Source organism: Gigantopelta aegis, chromosome 14 (assembly GCF_016097555.1).
Source record: "Gigantopelta aegis isolate Gae_Host chromosome 14, Gae_host_genome, whole genome shotgun sequence".
In the NCBI taxonomy this organism is placed as follows: domain Eukaryota; kingdom Metazoa; phylum Mollusca; class Gastropoda; order Neomphalida; family Peltospiridae; genus Gigantopelta; species Gigantopelta aegis.
The window spans coordinates 29,743,162-29,761,177 of NC_054712.1; the positions used below are offsets into that span (position 1 = coordinate 29,743,162).

An 18,016-nucleotide genomic window follows, 5' to 3' on the forward strand; every position below is an offset into this window, starting at 1 on the left:
TGTGTGTTTCTGTCTCCGGTATGTTAAGATGTGCCGAGGTGTCGTTAAACTGATATTCCTTTCCTTTCCACAGGTCAACCACACAGGAATTGACTCCAATGACCCTAACTATGGCGTGCTGGTCGGAAACTGGTCTGGAGACTATGACGCAGGTCAGCGACCCGGTTCTTGGACAGGCAGCGTGAAGATTTTACGACAGTTCATGGAAACCAAGAAACCTGTCAAATACGGACAGTGCTGGGTGTTTTCCGGTGTTCTTACCACAGGTTTTCTCAAGATTCTCTCTTCAATATATTAACAATATGTTCACAATTGCACGTGTTCTTTACGCGTTGGCGAGTTGTATTTCAGTGAAAGGGTACTCGAATAAGGTGCCCTGTCTTTGACACATCCTCCGGGTAATTCTGAGCCATGACAGACGAGCTTGAACTTTCAGTGCATCCAAGAAGTATCAAATTCTTGATTGATTACATAAGAGACGATGGGTTTTAGAGCTAGGCACCTTCGGTGAACCTAAAGGGTTTTCTCATCCCAAATCAGGCCCCATAACTGATATATCGAAAGCCGTGGTCTAATTATACTACCACGTCTATGAGAAAGTGCCATTGCTGTTATAAAGTAGGATTAGCCTGTCTAGTAGCAACATTTATCCTCTTGCACACTGGACCAAGTGTAAAACTAGTCAAATATTAAACACCAAATAGCCGTACTTACAAATATGATTTAGTGTAGTTAAACACATTGTCCTAAGGTTTTAATGTTCACGTTATCTCCACGTCAACGGCCCGGTCCTTGATTCCAGTGTGGCTTTTCTTCCAGTGTGTATGGATGGGGATAGCCCAGTGGTAAAGCTCTTCCCTGATCGCGGACCATCTAGGATCGATCCTCATGCTCCACAACTGGTGTTAAAAAAGGCTTTTTATGTAATATATTCTGTCTGTGGGTTGGTGCATATAAATAAATAAGTAAATAAATAAATAAATAAATACATATACCAGGCCCGTACGCAGGATTTTTAATGGGTCGGTGCGAATTGCTCATGATGGGACCAATCAACATAAAAATAACCCCTCAAAACAACAACGATTACGTAACATTATTTAAATTTAATAGAGAAAAGTGGACCTTTAGTAATTTGGGGGGTGCGTACACACCCGTCGCCCCCCCCCCCCCCCCCCCCCCCCCCCCCCCCCCCCCCCCCTGCGTACGGGCCTGTATATAGATAAATAAATAAAAAATTCTTCTTTTCTTCTTCCAGTGTGCCGCGCTCTCGGCATCCCGTGTCGGAGTGTCACGAATTTCGACTCTGCGCATGACACTGACGTCAGTCTGACGATCGATCGTTTTGTGGACGAAGATGAAGATGAGATCAGAAATATGAACTCCGATTCCGTTTGGTGGGTGTCTACGTTTTACGGTGGCCTTATTTAGCTTACAGGACAATTGTGGCCCACACAGAAGGAACCTTTCTGGGCCGACACGCAACCATATATAGCTGTTTAGCAATATAAGTACTAATATAAATAAATGTTGTTATCCAGATTCTGGCATTTTCATTTAATTCGGGCACCAATCAGCCTGTCCCCCTGCATGTACGCCCCCTCTCGCTTTCTCCACCTCTCCACTTTCCAAACTCCACATTCCTAAATCCACTTTCTTAAATCCGCCTCTACTTGCAGGAACTTCCACGTGTGGAATGAAGTGTACTTGAAGCGACCCGAACTCGATGACGTATACAGTGGATGGCAGATCATTGACGCCACACCACAAGAATCTAGTGAAGGTGTGTAAACATAGACGGGCTATCAGTTATAAAACATTATACCTATACAATAAACCACAAACACGTTTACTAATGCATAGAATACTAACAGGGCCCGTGCTTATAAAACTTAAAGTCTAGACTTTAATAAAGTCCAGGCTTTAACGTAATGCTATTTGAATGGCGTTGCCATGACGTTAAAGTCTGGACTTTATTAAAGTCTCGACTTTAAGGTTTCTAAGCACGGGGCCTGATGCGTAGAGAAAAAAGATAGATAAAATCAGTTATGTGTCACCCATTTGCGTCTCTTAAAAATAAAATAGCGTGAGTGGCCTTTACATGCCATTTATCTTAGCTCAAGGTGCTGCAAAACCTCACTAGCAAAACCGAGATTATAATTATCTTTTAAACGAGTTTAGTATTCTGTAAGCGTCTTATGCAACTTAATATTAACTTGTACCAATCAATTTCGGTACTGTTAATTTCATTGGACGATCTGTCTTAGACGCCCGGGTTATCACCATGAAGAAGCCAATCAAATGTTTTTAAATCGTTGTGTGATGGTAAAAGGCTCCAAAATGACATGGAGCAAGTGGCAATTTAAGCTCCAAATACACAGCATCTCTGATTTTCAGTTTGACAAGCTGCTTTCGCTTTGCATATTACAGTATTATACAGTTATTCAGATTAAAAAAATATATCGACATTAGGACGACCGATATTAAATTTGATATCATAAAAATTAAAAAGAAAAAGAAGAAAACCATTAGTTTAAATTTACATAAAATTAGATAAAGTTTATATCAATACAGTCGGTCTAGAACTCCTTCTTAGTTTGTAACGTTGGCTTCAATATTTATTAGAAAAAAGTAAAGTTTATTTTATTTAACGACGCCACTAGAGCACATTAATTTTTTATCTTATCATCGTCTATTGGACGTCAGATATATAGTCATTCTGACACTGTTTTAGAGGAAACCCGCTGTCGCCACATAGGCTACTCTTTTACGACAGGCAGCAAGGGATCTTTTATTTGCGCTTCCCACAGGCTGGATTGCACAAACCATGGCCTTTGTTGAACCAGTTATGGATCACTGGTCGGTGCAAGTGGTTTACACCTACCCATTGAGCCTTGCGGAGCACTCACTCAGGGTTTGGAGTCGGTATCTGGATTAAAAATCCCATGCCTCGACTGGGATCCGAACCCAGTACCTACCAGCCTGTAGACCGATGGCCTAACCACGGCGCCACCGAGGCCGGTCAAAAATATTTATTAAAGTCTTGCTACGAGTGACGATTAACAAATTAGTGACATCTAATATTATTATTATTATTATTATTATTATTATTATTAAATCAATGTGCTCTAGCGGTGTCGTTAAACAAAATAAACACACAATATTAAAATGTCAGAAATAAAAATTGCTTCTAATTCAGCAAAGTGAATTCCGGGATTTGCAGTGTGCAAGCATAGGGTGTTCGCTCTAACGGGTAAGAAAAACACGCGAAGTGTGAGTTCACCTTTATGTTTGTTATTAAAGCAGCACTCTCTTTGTATTCCCTGCAGGTGTGATGTGCTGTGGCCCGGCCCCTCAGGCGGCAATAAAACGAGGGGATGTGGACGTCGGCCAGGACACGAAGTTCGTGTTTGCCGAGGTGAACTCCGACCGCATCACGTGGATGATATCACGAAGCGGAGAGTACCGAGTCACCCATCTTGACACATCCGCGTATGTGCTGTTTTGTCTGTAGTAAAATTCATATAAAATAGCCGTCATGCCTATATTTAGGCTATGTGACGTCTGCGGATTTCAAAGTGCCGCAGTTATTCGTGTGACATTATGGGGCGAGACGTAGCCTAGTGGTAAAGCGCCCGCCAGATGCGCGATCGGTGTGGGATCAATCCCCGTCGGTGGGCCCATTGGGCTATTTCTCGTTCCAGCCAGTGCACCACGACTGGTATACCAAAGGCCGTGGTATGTGCTATCCTGTGTGGGATGGTGCATATAAAAGATCCCTTGCTGCTAATCGAAAAGAGTAGCCCATGTAGTGGCGGCAGCGGGTTTCCTCTCTCCATATCTGTGTGGTCCTTAACCACAAGTCCGACGCCATATAACCATAAATTAAATGTGTTGAGTATGTCGTTAAATAACACATCTTCCTTTCTTCCAATTAATTGTAGTTTATTTACCACTATTAACATTAATTCTTCGATATCGTTTGTAACATATTGTTGCAACATACACGTAACAAACTGTATATATATTTGTATTTTGCATTCATATTTAATCACGCAGTTGGTCTGGGATCGCTCCACGTCGGTGGGACCATTGAGCTATTTCTTGTTTCAGCCAGTGCACCATGACTAATATATCAAATTCTGTGGCATATGTATCCTGTCTGTGGGATGGTGCATATAAAAGATCTCATCCTACTAATGGAAAAATGTAGCGGCTTTCCCATCTAACACTATGTCAAAATGACTAACAGCCGATGATTAATCAATCAATATGCCCAAGAGGTGTCGTTAAACAAAAACTTTAACTGTTACCTTTGTATTTTAAATTAATATTTAATATTGTGAGTAATAGTGTTTTTAAATGTCAGCTTTAAACTATGTGCTGAGGTCGTTCAAACATTTATTTCCTGTTTATTATAAATGTGTTGATTATTTACTGCAGTGTCGGCAATAAGATTAGCACTCACAAGCCTACAGGGCGGCCAATGGAGGGTGGCTACCACAGTCGCTATAACCGAGACAAGGATGAGAAGATAGAGAGAATGGACATCACTCACCTGTACAAATATCCAGAAGGTAAGTTGATCACAGGGTGGCTACTTGGGCCCCAGGCCGGTTACTGTAGGGGTGTTACATACGGATGGAGGGGTGCTTTGTTTACAGGGTGGTTAGTGCAGAAGGCTCGTATATGCAGTGATTTTTCTACCAGGATGGCTTATCTATAGGGCGTATATTGGAGGGTTTCTCGTCTAGAGGGGAGTTTCTGGTTTTCAGTAGCATTACAACATAGCTCACTGATGCCGCCAGAAAATAGTTAGATTATATTTTGTCCTTAAAGGGACATTCCTGAGTTTGCTGCAATTTTTAAGAGACTTTCTAACGATTGTAATTACATATCAAATATATTTTTCTGCATAAAATATTAGAGGCTGTATATTAAACGTGTTTCTGATTGTTCTAATATTTGTACTAGGTTAAATTTCATTTTATTTCCTAAAATATTATTTTTCGTATGTACGAAATTATTTGAAGACCAAATCCAATTTGGGCTTCTTACAAATATTAAGACGACCAGAAACACATTGAATGTACTGATATTCTAAACAAGAAAATATATTTAATATGTAAGTTTAATCGATTTTATTACAAACATCTTACAATGCAGTAAACTCAGGAATGTCCCTTTAATTGTGACTCAATATACTGTCACACAATTAAAATAAGTTGAAACAAATATGATGATGATGATGATGATGATGATACTACTGATGACGATCATTATAGTAATTTTTAACATGCCAGTAATCTATATAAAACATTACACATAATCGCCCTGTACAAACATTATAGTTAATTTTAACAGGAAGCATACAAGAGCGGGGAGCAGTCAAAAATGCCGCCCAACACTCGGCTATGTTGCACGTGAGAGATCCATATATGGCAAAAGCAGATGAGGTTAGCTACAAATGAATACTTCATTAATTTGAATAATACTTTGTCTAATTTGAGATGTAGACTTGAACACTTTAATACAACTTGTAGAATGTTTGTGCAGATGTTATGGTGCCAGTGGAAGAGATGGTAATTCTGACAGCTAATCATGGAAAGTAATATAATAAGTGGGACGTTTGTACCAATTCTGCAGTATTGGTAAGAAAGTGCTGTAACACAATATTATTTGGTGCTATTAAACAAGCATTTGACATTCACAACAAACATTATGACTTAACTATGTTCTTTTGTTGTTGTTGTTTTGTTGTTGTTGTTGAGTAGCCTGTGTGGCGGTGCCGGGTTTTCTGCTCTCTTCAACAAGTGTCTGTAGTTTGAAATATGCTGAGCTGTTATTAAACAATTATACCTTTCTATTTTTTCTAGAGTATTAAAGTAACTATTTCGGTACCAGATGACATCATGGTGGGTGCTAACAATTTCAATGTTAAGATCAATATCTCTAATGTTTCGGATGAAGTGCGTGTCTGTCGACTTATCACCACTGTCCGAGCTATTACCTACACGGGCGAGCTGTTTGGAAGTCCAGTGCACGATGAAACGTTCAGGGAAATGCAAGTCTTCCCCAGAAAAGGTATGTTAATAATAAAGCAAATAGCAGGTGGTTTTGTTGTTGTTACCGGCCTCGGTGGCGTCGTGGTTAGGCCATAGGTCTACAGGCTGGTAGGTACTGGGTTCGGATCCCAGTCGAGGCATGGGATTTTTCAATCCAGATACCGACTCCAAACCCTGAGTGAGTGCTCCGCAAAGTTCAGTGGGTAGGTGTAAAACCACTTGCACCGACCAGTGATCCAGAACTGGTTCAACAAAGGCCATGATTTGTGCTATCCTGCCTGTGGGAAACGCAAATAAAATATCCTGTCTGTCGTAAAAGAGTAGCCTATGTGGCGACAGCGGGTTTCCTCTAAAAACAGTGTCAGGATGACCATATGTTTGACGTCCAATAGCCGATGATAAGATAAAAAAATAATGTGCTCTAGTGGCGTCGTTAAATAAAACAAACTTTACTTTACTTGTTGTTCACTGCCCTACAGTATTCAATGTCGAACGGTACAACTATTACACTGACTTCAGTCTTATTAATCACTGACAATCAGCCATTAACCCACTGCACTAGAAAGACAGACCCGACAACCACAATACGTGCTTCAAATTATTCTGAGAGAGAATCTATTGAAATTTGCGTTTCTCATCAGTTTTCTCCACTCAAAATCTGTTTGAACTAAATGGGTTTTTTTTCACGTTAAACAGTTTGTGACATGATCGATAGAGATTTTCAATAACAGTAAGATCAGGACCCGTGTATATAAAACACTTAAAGGGACATTCATGAGTTTGCTGCAATTTTTAAGATGTTATTGACTAACGGATACTTTTTAACGATTGCAATTACATATTAAATATATTTATTTGTTTTGCATAAAATATTAGTGGCTATGTATTAAACGTGTTTCTGATACGTTCTAATATTTGTATTAGGTTAAATTTCATTTTATTTCCTAAAATATTTTTTTATCGTACGTACGAAATTATCTGAAGACACAATCCAGTTTGGGCTTCTTACAAATAACAAGACGACTATAAACACATTGAATATACAGACACTGATATTTTAAACAAGAAAATGTATTGAATATGCAAGTTTAATCGTAGAAATATTTTATTAGTACGAAACATCTTACAATGCAGCAAACTCAGGAGTGTTCCTTTAACAATCTAGACTCAACACTTGGATACTGTTGTTCAGCCTTGTGTTTGGAGACGTTCCTACATATAGGCGTACGGGCTCCCATTCTTGTAGGGGTTGGGGGAGGGGGCAGGCTGGCTTTTGCCCGAATTAAACGAAAATGCCCGAATCTGGATAACCACATTTATTCATATTAGTATTACTTCCAAAGACTTATACAGTGTTGCAAACGAATCACTACGCATTTTTACATGTATTACAACTCATTTTGAGGGTAGAATGATGGAAATACATAGTGAAAAGGTGTCAGGTTAGCACATTTTGCCCCAATATATGCATCATTTCTGCCCGAATTTGATGTTTTCCTCCAGCACCCCGCCCCTTGTCTCGTACGCTTATGTGATATCCTACAGGCTGGAGACTGCACAAATCTGGAGACTGTATTAGTTTTGAGTCTGGATGCTTTGTAACAATTTTGAGTCTGGCGACTGTTACAGTCTGGAGTCTGGATACTTTGTTAAGTCTTGAATCTGGAGACTGTTACAGTCTGAAGTCTGGATACTTTGTTGCAGTCTTGAATCTGAAGATTTTGTTAATGTTTGAATCTGGAGACTTTGTTAAGTCATGAGTCTAGAGATTTTGTTGAGTCTTGAATCTGAAGACTTTGTACAGTCTGGAGTCTGGATACTTTGTTACAGACTTGAATCTGGAGACTTCGTTAAGTCTTGAATTAGGAGACGTTGTTACAGTTTTGAGATTGGAGACTGTCACAGTTTTGAATTTGGGGACTTTGTTAATCTTGAGTCTGGATACTTGGTTACAGTTTTGAGTTTGCAGACTTTGTTACAGTCTTGAGTCTGGAGACTTTGTTATAGTTTTGAGTCTGGACATTTTACCAAAGTATTGAGTCTGGAGGCTTCTATAGTTTTGAGTCTGTGGACTTTGGAGACTTTGCAGCAGTTTTTAATCTGGATACTTTGCTACATTGCTGACTCTGGACTTTAAAACATTTTATTAGCAGTGATATCTGATTTCGTTTATACCTCGAGTTACTGTGATGAATTTTGTTTTTGCAGATGAGAGTGTGTCGTTCACGGTGGATGGAAGCTCGGCCTTCAGCGCCGCCAACGAGGATTTCCAATTCAAGATGATCGCCAAGTGTCTTGTGAAGACCGGCCTCTCCAGAGACGTGCAGGAGTTCTCCCACATCTTCAGATACAGGCTGCCAGAGATGGACTTCGAGGTATGATGGATAAAGGATGGGATGGATGGATGGATGGATGGATGGACGGATGGATTGATGGAAGAAAGGAAGGATGGATGGATGAGTGGGTGCGTGGATGGATGTGGCTGGCTGGATGGATCAATGGATGTGTGGGTGGGTGTCTGGATAGATTGATGTATGGGTGGGTGGATCGATGACAGACCATTAGATAGATGTGTACGAATGTTTGAAAGGAGTTAGATATACATTTCTTCTGGATCGACTTGTGTATGAACAGATGGACAGACTACCAGATGAATCTATCGTTGAACGAATACTGTATAGATGGATAGATGAGCGAATTCTAGATGGATGATAAGATGGAAGAATGAAGTAATGAATGGATGGATGAGTGGTATGATGGACGGACAGGTAGACTAACTGAGGAATGGATGCTTGTATGACTGGATGTAGGGAGGGATTGTCAGTGTGACAGAATAATGGACAGACAAAAGGACAGTCTGAAGGATGGGTGAACAAATATTGACCAGGGGCCCGTTCCACGAAGCGATCTTAGCCCTAAGATTACCTTAGGCGCATAGCTACCTTATGCACTTAAGTTGATCTTAGAGCTAAAATCGCTTCGTGGAACGGGGCCCAGATGGGTAGATTATCGAATTCTCGATACAAGGATGAACGAATATTTGAAAGGATGCTGCAGGGAGGAATTTGTTCCAGCCTAGAATAATTTTGAGGTCCGATATTTGAGTGGATTGACGGGTACACGGGGTGTATGCTGTCAGTTTGATAGGTTTTGGTGGATGGATGAATGGATGGACTGACGGATGCAGTATGAGAGACTGGTGTCAACCCAGGGTGTAAAGTTAGTCTATGGAATCAATGAATGAATGCTTAACAACACTCCAGCACGAAAATTACAAAGGCTATTGTATGTCAAACTAAGGTAAATGCAGAAATGAAGTGCTATGGTGGCATTTTCAAAACAATTTGTCTGTCTATTACGGTTGATTCTGTTTGTTGTTGTTTTCTGCAGGGTCCAAAGAAGTGCAAGAGAAATGAAACCATTACAGTGAAAGTGAGCCTAGCGAACCCGCTGCATATTCCTCTAACACAGTGCGTCCTTGACCTTGAAGGAAGTCTGAGTCCCGTGGAACCAACGAAAGACAGAATGGAGATACCGTGTGTATTGAACCCTCGCTTTAACGGTTTAGTTGTTCAGGATATAGCGCAGATTTCCTCCGCCATTGTAGTCATACCTTATAGGTTCTTTACATCAAGAAAACAAGTGAAAATCCTCTTTTTGCAGCCATTCGTATTTTGACGATGGAAGACAAAAATAACGTCAGTACCGTCCATGTCTTATTACATTTATGCACGGTTCGACATTGATCACATCCTTGTATCTGATATTAAATGTATGCATGTGTCAGATGTTGATTTTCATTTCAACTTATTTTCGTGCTTATATCCAATTAAGGTTCAAGCACGCTGTCCTGGGCACACACCTCAGCTATCTGGGCTGTCTGTTCAGGACAGTGGGTTAGTTGTTAGTTGGTTAGAGGTTAGTGAGAGAGAAGAGGGTGTAGTGGCTTTACACCTACCCATTGAGCCCTTAAGAACTCGCTCTGGGTGGGAGCCGGTACCGGGCTGCGAACCCTGTGCCTACCAGCCTGTAGTCCGATGGCTTAACCACTGCGCCACTGAGGCCGGTTGAATATAAACAATATGTACACAAAAGTATATATAAAACATACAAAAAGATAGTTTATAGCCAAAGAGCTTACAATGGGGGTACATGATTTTAAAACAAAATTGACAATACATCTTTTAAAACGTTTTTAAAAATAAATAAATAAATAAAATTATAACGGAGGTACAGTTACGACATTTATGTAGACTGTTTTCTTGTGTCAAAATCTATGTTATAATATTTGGCCAGAGTCTTGGCAATATAATTTTCTCAGGTCAGTAAGAAACAGAGTTTAATCTTTTCTAGTATAAATTTAACATACGTAACTTGTTGCTAACAGCAGGAAGAACGTACTTTACTTAGCATTAACTAGTATTTTCTCATTAGATGGTGACAGAATGTAGGACTACTAGAGACTAATAAAAGTGTGTTGTTTTTCTTATTGTTGTTTGTAAACTAAAGTTTGCCTCACACTAACTGATGTTTTCATGATATACACCATATAATTAAAAAAGGAGGCAGTAGACGTTTGGCAGTTCTTTGCTAGTGTTCTATTATTTTTAGCAAATGTTCATCACAAATCACTTCTATTGTGTTTTAGTAAAAATTCACCCCTGATACATGTAAAAATCCAGCACACGCTGGGGCTTTTCGTGCATTTATGTAAACAACCAAACTGCACTTTTGGCTAAGATTCGTCACACGTTAGTTACTAAAGATACTTTGCTCGAAATTGTTGTTAACATTATTAAGTTTAAGAACATGGCACAAGGTCAACACCTTACACCGGAAGAAGAAGTATTCTTTTTTTTACACTTATTTAAAGAAAAATACCCAAAATATCTACTGGCCTATAATTAATTTAGAATATTTTGACAGCCCTTTCTATTCTTTCAGAGATATCCCACCTAGAACCACATGGACCGAAGAATTGAAGCTAGTCGCTCGTAAGACACAAAGGAACAAGAAAATCCGTGACCTCACAGCTAGCTTTGACACCAAGGAACTCACTAACATTGACGGGACATTTGTCATTCAAATAGTAGATTAATACATGTTCAAAACGTAGCCTTGACACCAAGGAACTGTCTAACATCGATGGAACATTTGTAATTCAAACAGAATGTCAACACCACCACTTTGCATCATTGCCAAGGAACTGACCAGTATTAATGGAACTTTCATAATTCACATAGATTCATATATCTGCAAAACCTACAATTAATATATGCGGCACCAAGGTGATGTTTAATATTAATGGACTATCGAACCATCAATTAATCGCATATGCACTACGAATAACGTATCTGCAAAACTAGTTTCCAGTTTCGACACCAAGTAACTGACTAACATTTGATGGAACAGTTGTAATTCAGAAAGAAGAACAATAAGTAATCTGTAACAACATCAGCTAGGTTTTATATCAAGGAACTGACAAACACTAGTACTGATATAACATTTGTAAAAGTTTGTTTTGTTTAATGATACCACAAGAGCACATTAATGTATTAATCATCGACTATTGGATAGATAGATATCTAGTTTAACGTGCCCATATACCACTAGGGTTTCGAACACGCCCATCCCGAGTCCTGCCTCCGATAGGATCGGTGGTCTGACTCGGAATGGGGGAGGGGGGGGGGGGGGGGGGGTTGCGGGGGGAGGGTAAATTTGAAAATGGGCAGAATTTTGAAGTCTTAGAGAGGACATCCGCTACATTGTTACATTAATTCACTTTCCCACAGAAAGGTCAGCACATGCCAGTCGTGGTGTAATGGGCAGGACAAAAGAAAATCGGAGAATGGATCCACTGAGGTGATTCGATCGTACGACTGAAAGCACCTGAGGCGAGTGTTCCACCGACTGAGCTATATCCCCGCCTCTAAGATATGTAATTCGCATGGCTGCGAAATAGTTTGCCAAAACCCGGGTCGTCGGCACCAAGGAACTGGTTTGTATTGATGACAACTGAGAAATCAAATAAAAGAATATACACTAAGACGGGCGGGTAAAGAGCTCGCTTGATACGTGTTATCCGTTTGGGATCGATCCCCGTCGATGGGTCCATTGGGCTATTTCTGATTCGAGCCAGTGCACCACGACTGGTATATCAAAGGCCGTAGTATGTGCTATTCTGTCTGTGGGAAAGTGCACATAAAAGATCTCTTGCAGAATAAACAAAAATGTAGCAGGTTTTCTCTGATGACTACGTGTCATAGTTACCAAACATTTCACATTCAACAGCCGATTATTACTTAATCAATGTGCTCTAGTGGTGTCGTTGAACAAAAAAAAGTGTAATGCACTAAGAATAATTTACAAAACTCACAGCCAGCTTTGACACCATATGGATAATTGATGGAACATTTATAATTCAATTGGTAGATTAATATATCTGTAGAACGGAAGAGTTAGCTAGGAACTGACAAACAACGACATGTTGTATCGAGCTCTATGTGGGAAAGCGCATATAAAAGATATCTTACTTCTAAAAATGTAGCAGTTTTGGCAAAGACTACGTGTCAAAAATTATCAAATGTTCGACATACTTGTAACAGCCAATGGTTAATTAATGAATGTTTTACAGTTTGATGCTCCCGAATTTTCAAAAATTTAAAACTCTATCCCGGACCCTGTATAAATTGAATAAATATTAGGTCCCCGGCTTGATCCGGTTTAGACAGGTTTCACTGTAGCATACTAAACTATTATACTGTTACCAAGGAACTAACATTGCTTGATCCGGTTTAGACCGGTTTCCCTGTAGCATACTAAACTATTATACTGCTACCAAGGAACTAACATTGCTTGATCCGGTTTAGACAGGTTTCACTGTAGAATACTAAACTATTATACTGCTACCAAGGAACTAACATTGCTTGATCCGGTTTAGACAGGTTTCACTGTAGAATACTAAACTATTATACTGCTACCAAGGAACTAACATTGCTTGATCCAGTTTAGACAGGTTTCCCTGTAGCATACTAAACTATTATACTGTTACCAAGGAACTAACATTGCTTGATCCGGTTTAGACAGGTTTCACTGTAGAATACTAAACTATTATACTGCTACCAAGGAACTAACATTGCTTGATCCGGTTTAGACAGGTTTCACTGTAGAATACTAAACTATTATACTGCTACCAAGGAACTAACATTGCTTAATCCAGTTTAGACAGGTTTCCCTGTAGCATACTAAACTATTATACTGTTACCAAGAAACTAACATTGCTTGAATGTGTATAAATCATGCAGTAGATTATATATATCTATAACCACACACGTTTGGCATATATACTAAATATTGAAGTTAAGACTGGGATGTGGAGGTGGACAGAGAAAGAAGTTGAAAGATAGGAGTTGCCAGATCGGGAAGAAATAAGATGGAATTCAAAGGAGAGAAAGGAAAGGGAGTAGTGAGATAAAAACAAAAAATAATAATAATATTTTAATTTTTTTTAAATTGAAGTTAATACATGCAACAATCAACATTGTTGTAACATGTATCTATCAAATAGTAAAACAATACGCCATGAAAATGAATAGAGTATTTATCAAATGTATTAATATATTTAGAAAACTCGCTGTTGCGTTTCACACCTTAGAATCGACTGACATTGATGAAACATTGTCATTCATATTAACACAGCGTAAGTTTTCTTAGTTTTGTTTTACCAGAATGTAAATGAAGGAAGAGAAGTCGCAAGTTGGTGATGTAGGTTCTTGTATTTTTCTTTCCAACATGAAACATAATTAATAAGTTACCAACATGGTGATACAGATAATATACAAGTCAGAGCTCTTGGGTGAATGACACACAGGTCTCCAGATAGAGTTGACATTGCTTATGTTACAAAACTGTCTCTCGGATCTTCCAGTAGAGTTTGTGCTTTGTGAGAGAACTTTAAGACATGTGAACAGTATCTGTTCTCCCCAAGTCTCCTTTTCATGGGTAGATTATCCTTATTTATAACACGCATACTAAACACGTATCTATGTAATATACAGTTGTCACGGTGTACTCGTTCAGACGTCTGCAATACCCGTGGCAACAATTAAATTGCATGGTAATATTGCTCGTTACATATTTAATTAGGCCTTGACACTAATTGGTTTGGTTGGCAAGTCGCTAAGTGGATACCATGGCAGACGTCAGATTACCAATTAACTAATTCCAAGTAATGCACTTGTAAAAAATAAAGATATAATCCGTATTGTTATAAAGTTGAAGTTTAGCACTTTGACAATATAGTACAGTCATATCAGAACTATGCTAAACTGTTTTAATATCGAATTCATCTATTTATCAAAGCGATACAAGCGCAATATTATGATAATAAATTGTTTCGACTTTGCTCTTTAAAGGTTAATCCAAGGGAAACAGTCATACTGAGGTCTGATTCATCAAACCTCTTCGCTGTCATTCGTTCATTGTCATATAATGTATTTCCCATGTCTAATAAAATATGATATGCTTTGTAAAACAGACTTTGTTTTGTGTTAGCCACTGGCCTAACCGAGGGTGGGGATGGGCATGGGGTCGATCCCAAATCACATCTGCCCCCCCACCCCACCCCCCACCCCACCCCCGACACACACAGTCCTTTTATATTTACATGTCGCCCCATAACACTATATATAATGTTATATAGTGTGGCTGCACCTCCCTCCCACGCCCCATTAAAAAAACCTGTTTACGCCAATGATGTTCACTTCCATAAAGGGGCGAGACGTAGTCCAGTGGTAAAGCGCTCGCTTGATGAGCGATCGGTTTGGGATCGATCCCCGTCAGTGGGCCCATTGGGCTATTTCTCGCTCCAGCCAGTGCACCATGACTGGTACATCAAAAGCCGTGGTATGTGCTATCCTTTCTATGGGATGGTGCATATAAAAGATCCCTTGCTGCTAATCGAAAAGAGTAGCCCATGAAGTGGCGACAGCGGGTCTCCACTCTCAATATGTGTGTGGTCCTTAGCCGTATGTCCGAAGCCATATAACCGTACATAAAATGTGTTGAGTGCGTCGTTAAATAAACCATTTCCTTCACTCCCATAAATAGTTGGTGTTTTTTTGTTACAGGTAGAAGAGTATGTATCTTGGACAGGTAAGACACAAACAGCCAAAATCGTTGGTCCATTCCTTCAACATGGGTGAAGCAAGCAGCAGGATATATCGAACTGAGGTCCATGCACGCTGTCCTGGTACAGCCCTCAGCTATCAGATATGTGTGTCTAGGACAGTGGCTAATGGACAGTGCGAGAGGAGTCGGTGTAGTGGGCTAGTCCTAGGTGCAAAACTCGCTTAAAACGCCATTTTCTAGATCCGTATTTCGAACCAAGTAGCGACATTACAACTCCCCACTGCGCAGTTAAAACTCGCACTGGGTGAGAGCCGGTACCGGAATGCGAACCCAGTACCTACTAGCCTTAAGAATTAGATTACAGAAGCCGGTGAAACAATCATCAAATTTTCACATGAGCTTTTGACATCACAGTCCCGTCGGAAGGAAGGAAGAAAATGGTTTTATTTAACGACGCACTCAACACATTTGTATTTACGGTTATATGGCGTCAGACATATGGTTAAGGACCACACAGATATTGATAGAGGAAACCCGCTGTCGCCACTTCTTTATATGCACCATCCCACAGACAAGATAGCACATACCACTTTTTTTGATATACAAGTCGTGGTGCACTGGCTGTGACGAGAAATAGCCCAATTAGCCCACCGACGGGGATCGATCCCAGACCGACCGCGCATCGAGCGAGCGGTATACCACTGAGCTACGTCCCGCCCCAGAGTCCCGTAGGAAATCCAAAATTATTGGTGAGGCCTATTTTAATACACCCACCACTCACCCACCACTCACCCACCATTCACCCACCACTCACCCACCCACTCACACCCACCACTCACCCACACACACACACACACAACTCACCCACACCACTCACCCACACACACTCATACACACACCACTCACCCACACACACCCAGACCACTCACCCACCCACACACACCACTCACCCACACACAAACACACACCACTCACCCACACACACAACACTCACCCACCCACACACACACCACTCACCGACACACCAACACTCACCCACACACACCACTCACCACACACACAAACACACACCACTCACCCACCCACACACACAACCCACTCACCCACACTCACACCCACACACACACCCACTCACCCACCACTCACACCCACCACACACGGGTGAAGGATGTGAGATAACACCCACACCCACCCACCACACACGGGTGAAGGATGTGACACACACCACTCACCCACACACACACCCACCACTAACCCACCCACACACACGGGTGAAGGATGTGAGATAATCCCTATTTTAATTCACCCACCACTCACCCACCCACACACACGGGTGAAGGATGTGAGATAACCCTATTTTAATTCACCCACCACTCACCCACCCACACACACGGGTGAAGGATGTGAGATAACCCTATTTTAATTCACCCACCACTCACCCACCCACACACACGGGTGAAGGATGTGAGATAACCCTATTTTAATTCACCCACCACTCACCCACCCACACACACGGGTGAAGGATGTGAGATTTTAATCACACCACCCTCACCCACCCCACACCCTATGTTTATTTTAATTCACCCACCACCCACCCACCCACACTTTTTGGTGAAGGATCTGAGGACCCTATTTTTTAAAGTCACCCACCCACACACACGGGTGAAATTTAATAATATTTTAATTGACACACACGGGTGAAGGATTTAACCCTATTTCAATTCACCCACCACTCACCCACCCACACACACGGGTGAAGGATGTGAGATAATGCCCTTCCCACCCCTATTTTGTTTTTAACTAAATGCTTTTTGCTGCGTTCTAGGACATTTTAAAGTATAAATTTAATATATGTTTTGACGAGTCGTTTCCGGTTTTGTTTGTTTTGTTTTGTTTGTTTTTGTTTGTTTTTTTTGTTGTTCATTTTTGTTGGTTTTTGTTATTTTGGGGGTGTTGTTGGGTTTTTTAGTGTCTTTTTTTGTGTTTGTTTATTTGTTGTTGTTTTTTGTTTGGTTTTTGTGGGTTGTTTTTTTTTTTGGGGGGGGGGGGGGGGGGGGTTGTTGTTTTTGGGAGGTGGTGTTAGGTTTTTTTTTCCTAACTATTGGTCAGGCCGAAACCTAACCAGCCTTACCACTTCCTACGACCTTGCACCAGTCAGTTTACATGGATGGCCAGTTGTAGAGAAATGGCTTAGGATTTACAGACTCGTATCTAGATGGGGACGGACGGGGGGGGGGGGGGGGGGGGCAAGTTACACATATACGCATAAGAGTTTGATAAAGCACTAATTTTTCTGCTGCGTGTTCAATCTAGATCTACATCTGCTCAAACAAATTTTCTTTTTATCTCACTTACATTTTCCGAGAGATCAAGTCTTGACCCCCTCCCCGTAAGCATCGGGGGCGGGATTTAGCTCTGTGGGTTGAGAGCTCGCTTGAGGTGCTTGCGTCGCACGATCGAAACACCTCGATGGATCCATTCACCTGATTCGGGTTTTTCTCGTTACAACCAGTGTACCACAATTGGACAAAGGCCGTGGTATGTGCTTTCCTGATTGTGAGAAACTGTATATAAAAGAACCCTTGCTGCATCATAAACAAATTAGCGGGTTTCCTCTGATGACTACGAGTCAGAATTACCAAATGTTTGACATCCAATAGCCGATCAATCAATGTGCTCCAGTGGTGGCGTTAAACAAAACGAACTTCCTTAAACTTCGCTCACCACACCTGCTGAAATTGTGCCTTAGTCTGAACTGGTGTAATAAATGACGTGGTATGTCCTATCTTGTCTGCTGACAATCCAATAGCAGCCCATGGAGT

General features: G+C 40.7%; 1 protein-coding gene across 1 annotated transcript in view; it reads left to right on the top strand.

The window, feature by feature from the left end:
* Positions 1–11,696, top strand: part of LOC121389177 — a 65,843-nt gene extending 54,147 nt beyond the window's left edge. Inside the window, exons 24-33 of the mRNA XM_041520783.1 lie at positions 74–266; positions 1,259–1,397; positions 1,680–1,783; positions 3,330–3,492; positions 4,444–4,577; positions 5,365–5,456; positions 5,877–6,084; positions 8,274–8,440; positions 9,456–9,601; positions 11,010–11,696. Coding sequence (XP_041376717.1) covers positions 74–266; positions 1,259–1,397; positions 1,680–1,783; positions 3,330–3,492; positions 4,444–4,577; positions 5,365–5,456; positions 5,877–6,084; positions 8,274–8,440; positions 9,456–9,601; positions 11,010–11,163 — 1,500 coding nt within the window. The 3' untranslated portion in view covers positions 11,164–11,696. The remainder of the gene's footprint in view (positions 1–73; positions 267–1,258; positions 1,398–1,679; positions 1,784–3,329; positions 3,493–4,443; positions 4,578–5,364; positions 5,457–5,876; positions 6,085–8,273; positions 8,441–9,455; positions 9,602–11,009) is intronic.
* The last annotated feature ends 6,320 nt before the right edge of the window (positions 11,697–18,016 follow it).